The sequence below is a fragment of the Nematolebias whitei genome, chromosome 3, assembly GCF_014905685.2.
Source record: "Nematolebias whitei isolate Nwh7 chromosome 3, NemWhi1, whole genome shotgun sequence".
NCBI lineage: Eukaryota > Metazoa > Chordata > Actinopteri > Cyprinodontiformes > Rivulidae > Nematolebias > Nematolebias whitei.
Window position 1 is genome coordinate 13993256 of NC_056500.1, and position 6711 is coordinate 13999966.

The 6711-nt window shown below is 35.5% G+C and overlaps 1 protein-coding gene across 1 annotated transcript in view; it reads left to right on the top strand.

Annotated features, from left to right (window-relative positions):
• Positions 1-2872: 2872 nt before the first annotated feature.
• The window catches only part of LOC119430652 (discs large homolog 1-like protein), a 381852-nt gene continuing 378013 nt past the window's right edge, over positions 2873-6711 (top strand). Inside the window, exons 1-2 of the mRNA XM_037698099.1 lie at positions 2873-2896; positions 3029-3082. Coding sequence (XP_037554027.1) covers positions 2873-2896; positions 3029-3082 — 78 coding nt within the window. The remainder of the gene's footprint in view (positions 2897-3028; positions 3083-6711) is intronic.

Here is a 6711-nt window from a genome sequence, read left to right on the forward strand (position 1 = left end):
TTCAAAATAAGATTGGACATGACACACAATTGGCTGATTGATTGATGTGCTGCATGATCGGCATGGGATTTTTATTTAAAATAATTTATTTTACATTATTTTGCATCTGCTGCAAAGTGGGTGTGGCTGAGAGCGTTGGCAGAGTGCAGCTGGAGGCAGAGAGCTGAGATCATGATATTCTGTGCTCATTTAGAGCGTGAAGAATTTAGAAACATTGTTTCGAATATTGCAAGAGTGTGGAAAGAGTTTACAACAGCTATATATATATATATATATATATATATATATATATATATATATATATATATACATACACACACACACACAATATATATAGACAGACAGACAGGTAGGTAGGTAGATAGGTAGATAGATGGATAGATGGATAGATAGATGATGGATAGATGGATGGATGGATGGAGAGAGAGATGGAGAGATAGAGAGAGTTGTTGTTTTTACCAGTAATTGTTTTTTTTTTTTTTTGTTTTTGTTTTTTGGTTTCTATTTATTCCTAAAACTAATAACGAATATGTCCTGTGCAATAAACTTGTTTTGTAAATATAACTTCTATCTATAGACGCATATAGAGATACACATATCATACACATGGAAAACAAATATATAAATCGTATGATAGCACAAGACCTTTGATTGAAGATCCTCATGACTTTGTCTTTGTCTTTTGATTTTCGGCTAAAGAGACGAACCGTGGATAGTCTGAATTTGTTCCTAAGCTGCACTGGACTGAACCAGGCCATAATACTATGATAACACAGCTGGTGTAACAGCAATTATATAACGACTAACAATCAGCTGGCTGAGCAGAAGAACACTGTCTGAACACGGTTGTGTGTTTGTGTAATTGCACATTTGTTCTTATGGCCTTTACATATAACACAACCCAACACACACACATGTTGGTGTTACATAAGCACTCAATCTGATTTGGCGTGTCAATAAAAACAACAGACGGAACACACTTGACTGGCTGGATTTGTTGCCTTGTGAATTACTCACACACACGCATATGCACATGCACAGATATTTTATTGTATACTAGTGTTACAGTTGGGATGAAATCTGATAAGGTGGATAGTAACATGGGATATTAAAGCTTTCAGGCACTTAGCTGTCAGATATTCATACCTTACATTAGTTTAATATGAAACTAACCAAATAGCTCAGATGGATTTACAAACAAATATAGAAACATTTGAAATGTCCTTGGTGGGTTGCAAAAAACAATATAAACTATTTACATAGGAATTATAATTATTAGAAGGTTGGTGTGTTTACTGTCTAGGTGTTATATGTCAGAAAAAAATATTTGGTGTTTTATAGAAAATGATGTGATTTATATTTGTAGTTTGTGATATTTTCCTCATGTAAACCTTAAGGTGTAATATAGAAGCAAACAACAAAAGGATGAAATTAAAGATTCAATGGCAAAAAAAAACATGTTTTTACAAAAAATACTTTTAACATAACACTATTTGTCTGTTTTTCCTTCTAATTCGGCTGTCTGTAAATGTTTTTTCATGAACCCAGCATGTGTTCAACATAAGCTGTCATAAAATCCTTTAATAATTTGACTTTTTTAGCATTCATAAATCTCTCCTCCCATTTTTTTACACACACACACACATACATCTGCAGCTGTCGTTTGTCCTAACAGCCTCAGCATCCTTGAACTCCACCACGCCCTCTTATTCGTGCAACCTTTGCCCACTTCTGCTCTCTCACTGTGCATTTCTTTTATATTTTATTCATGTTTGTTCATTTTGTTTGTTTGCATTTGTCTGCTCCCTCTGCTCCTTGTTGTTCGTGTTGTTGAACAAGCAGATTTACTCCTCCCACTATACCTATAATCCGTCTGACCCCGCCACTCCCAGCTCCTCTCCGTTCCCATGTGGGATCAAGCATCCAGTTGGCTTGACTGACAGACGGTTGCGCATGAGAGGGAAGGAAGAGAGGAACATAGAGTGAGATAATGTGTGTGTGTGTGGGGGGGGGAGAGAGAGGAGATAAAGGAGTAGAACTGGGTGATGTGAGGGAGATTAGTGCAGGGGGATAGATGCTGCTGCTGTTGCTACACATTTTGAACTCAGTGAGGGCTGTCCACTTAGTTGTCTGCCTTGTTTTATGCTGGTTTAGCTGATTGATTTTGGGAACATTTTTTGGCTTTAAGAACTATTTTTTTTAAATCTTAGGTGGACTGGCAAGCTCACTGGTGTTTTGGGAAGGACTAGGGCTGCAGACGAGAAAACTTACAGGCACTATTTTCTGGAGAGAAAGAGAATGAAGACAAAAGGACGAGGCAACAAATGGAATAATCAGACTGATGCACCTCTTGCATATATGAGAAGAACATAGCTGCTAATGCAAGCCATATTTTTGATTCTTGCTGTTTTAGCACCAATCTGTCAAAGTTTAAGGGGTGAAACAAAACCAGGAAGAAAAAAGAGCTTAAGAGTAAAACAGAAAGTAGGAAAATAAAGGTGAAACTATCTGTGTTCAGTGGATGGAGGGTGGATTGCAAAGTTTATATAAAACATAGATTTAGATTTAAAATGTCAGCTTATGTTTGACCAACATATAAGGATAGAGTAGCAATATTTAAAAAAAATAACAAGAGTAGTCTGAAGACAATGTTCAGTATAAACTGTAAAAGTATGTGGTATTAGCATGTTTTGGAGTGCATCGATGAGTCACCTAAAGCGCGTTATGACCACTCGGTATTGTTTCTTAAAAGTTTTGCTCAGCGCAGTTTGCAGAGTGGTTCATTAGTACTGTCCACGATAAGGGCTGTGCAGTATGTCATGCGGCGAATGCAGTCGCTCCATGGTGGTAGTCCATAGCAGATGTTCTCAACATGCTGTACCAAAACTTGAGACGCGTAAGTCATCATCTTTGCTGTGTCATTAGGGCTCACAGAATGTATTTATTTATTTTGCAGATGTGCTCTTTCCATGTTTCCAGCATTAACAAAATAAAAGTTGATGAACTGCTCTTCTCTTCTCTCTTGCAGGCCAACCCCCCTCCAGTGGTGGTGAATACCGAGAGTGTAGACACCCCCCCATATGTGAGTACTGCTTTAGTTTTACTGATGTACAATTTACTTGGTTATTTTATTGCAAAAAGTAACTCAGTGGTTGATTCAGGATGTGTAAGGTTGTTGTTCTGTTTGTGATTCTGAGTAAATTAAGAGTTTTTAAGGACATTCTTTGGAAACGTCACTTAACAATAAACCACCTGGGTTCAGGATAGAAGTTAAACAAGTGGTATGGCAATGTCCCCTGTTTCTGAGGGATTTGATAATGAATGTTTGTAGTTTTTGAGATGAGTGTATTTCTAGGCTGGAATTGAGCAGGGAATGCAAGTAAACCTTAATGTTTTGGGTGCAAGACGTTCAAGTGGATATAGTGCAGAGTAACAGATCCTGGCATGTGGACGAAGCACTTTTATTCACCACCAGGCGCAATGGCAGAGCCAGGAGGGGGTCCATGGTGACCGGGACCACCCCATCAGCCACCCAAACCATTTGAGGAAACTATGCGTTTTAGTTTTTATATTGCTTGAAATTATAGTTTTCTCAAATGATTGGAAACGTGGCCAACTTGGAATTTGACATAGCAGCCCAATTTTTTTCAATGAGACCTTTCTTATGTCTAGATGCAGCCGTACACCAAAATGGAAGTCGGTGCCTCACTTGTTCTTTAAATTATCATGCTCACGACATGCCTGTATGGATGGACGGATGGAGGGTTTCCAATTCACCATCTTTTCTCAGTGGCAGTGGACAATAAAAATAAAAAGTGAACTACAGCAAGTAGATTTTGATCTTATATATATGCCAGTAAATATAGATCAGAACACTTGACCAATCCAAACATCACTCTGGTGTAGTTTAGCATTATGTTCAAAACTTTATTTATAGCTCTTTAGTTTTCTGTAGTGGGCTCTAAAATGTACTGAAATACTCTTATTGATACTAGAAATGTTAGTTTTTCTTTCAGCTGCTACCTTCTTCAGGGGCTGCTCAAACTCACATGAAAGATTTGCCAATTATTTTACACCGGAGGCCCTTCTTGACACAACCTGGGCTTGAACCTACAACCTCAAGATTACAAGACCATGGCACTGACTACCAATCTACCTCAGCCACCACTGAGAATAAAAATACTACCTGTTAAATATGATTTAAAAAAAATGTATTACCTACCAGAAAACAAGTTTTTTGTTTCTTTTACCTGTCACATGTTCTTAGTAATAATAATAGTAAAATAATATTAATTCTAGTTGTGTAATGTGTACAGTCCACGTCAGCTATAAACGGAAACTCAGACCTGAGGCAACACCTTTGCACAGCTCAAGTACAGACATCTGCTTTTTAAAGTTTTATCTACATATTTATAATTTTATACTGAGGTATGGATATTTAAAACAACTGTGTAGTGTATACACATATGACATTATTTTCTTTTTAAATAGTGAAAATCATAATGTAAGACTGATGTGGAATTATCACTAAGAATATGAGGTCATTTTAATATTTGTGTTCAATAAATGAGCATTATAAAGACAGCAGTGTTCTGGTTTACACAGAACACAGAATTAGTTCAATCCAGATGTCATTTTGTAGTAGCTAGCTGCTGCAGCAAATGATTGTGTTCTGTTTTTAGATCATTTGATTATGTAATTAGTGTTGAAATACTCGCCACTGAATTGAAACCAAAACAAAGCGGTGCAGACTCACTTTTTATTCATATGTCACCAATACTCTATTATAAACTGCTGACTGTTCACTAATAACAACCTGTTACCGTGGGGCTAAAACGGTACAAACAAATGAGCCATTTTCAATGAAGAAATACATTGGGACACGCATTTTTCTATTATTGTTTTTACTTTCACATGTAATAAACATAAAGGTTTATGTGCTGCATAAAGAAAACAGGGATTCTGTAAAAAAAAAAAAAAAAAAAGCTTTTTATTTTCATTGCCTTTGGAAACTGTTTTAAAAAGTGATCTCATCTTTTAATGTTCAGTCAGAACATAAACAAAAGTCTGTAAATTTTAGTAGCTGCAAATACATCACATTACATTTAAACGTAAACTGCATGTTTAAAACCACAGAAATTCACAATCTAAACTAATCAGACTACACAAAAACAGATTACAGCGTGGCGGATTACATGGACCTTTGGGACGCCAGTCGACCAGTTCACTGTGCGTGCATTGACAGTATATGTGTGTGTGTGTTCTTGCTTGCTTGCATCTAAAACAGAAAAGGGGGAAAAGCAATAACGGTGATCTTTTAATGCCAATTTAAATGGCATTTAAATTTATTGGTATGTGCTTTTCATTCAGTCCCAAAAAAGAAATAATTTTTTTAACTGTTTTATGAGTGAATGAAGTGGCTTCTTGGTATTTCATAGAAGAGATGCTCTTAAATATGATGTCAGAGATGCATCATCATTAATGACGCATTACAAGTGTAATCTGCTCGATTCATACGTCATTCACAAATACTGTCTGAATTCACCGTTACAGGAATTATTGGAGCCTGTCTGAACTGATCAAGTCAAGTCAAGTCAAATTTATTTGTGTAGCACATTTAAACAGATCAGTGCATGAACTATTAGAAAACCAAGTCAGGTTTTGATATGCGTAGGTGTATTAATTTTATTAATAATAAAAAACAAAATTATTGATTTTGACTGATTTATTAAAGAAATCTGAATGAGAAGAATAATGATAACAAAAGGCTGCATACTGACAGATAAAGAGAAATAATTAGACTGTTATAAACCAGAAAGACAAATGTGAACATTTTCCAAAAGCAAATAATCAAGCACACAACTAAACAGCGTAGAAATGAAAAACCTTGAAATGATAAATTTACACCTGAGCAATCGTGTAGGTCATTCAGAACATTTCTGTGGACACTTATCAAAAAGTAATACATTTTTAGCTAAAATATTTACTTGAAATCACATTTAGGACTTTTTTATATTCATGCACTACAATAATTCAAGGTTCAAGGAGACTTTATTGTCATTTGCATCACATGTGGTACAAAAACATGCATATTAGACTGCCTTCAGGCCCAGGCCTCCCTTGCAAAAAGGATCGTGATCTCAGTGGATTTGCCTGGTTAAATAAAGGTTAATAAATAATAAATGAGGTGGAACAAAACTGTTTACTCAAGGTCCCAGTTACACCCAAAAATAACAAAAATATAATAGTCAAAGTCAAATTTTCTTTGTTTGTCATTCACAACACATGTGGTACATGCGGTGGAAAGAAACTATGTACACAGGGTCCCAGTTACATCCAGTGAAAGTATACATTGTAAAGAAAAATGGTAATAAGATCTAAGATATGAACTAAGAAATACGTTAAACTAAAAATATGCATGAACATGAGTCTGTTGTGAGCAGATGGGTATGAATATAGCAGCTTACAGGTAAGAAATCAGCAGCATGGAAAATCAGCAGCACGGATAAAGTGACAAATCTCTACTTAAAGTTTCATTACATGATGACATGTTAACATTGATGACAAATACAAAAACATTGCACTCTACAAATATCATAAATCTAATTAATAAACGTATAAACTGTTAATTTTGGCATCAGTAATAACAGTAAAATGTTGCTCAAGGGTATTTTTAAATGAATAAATAAAATATTTTGTTGTGAATTAATA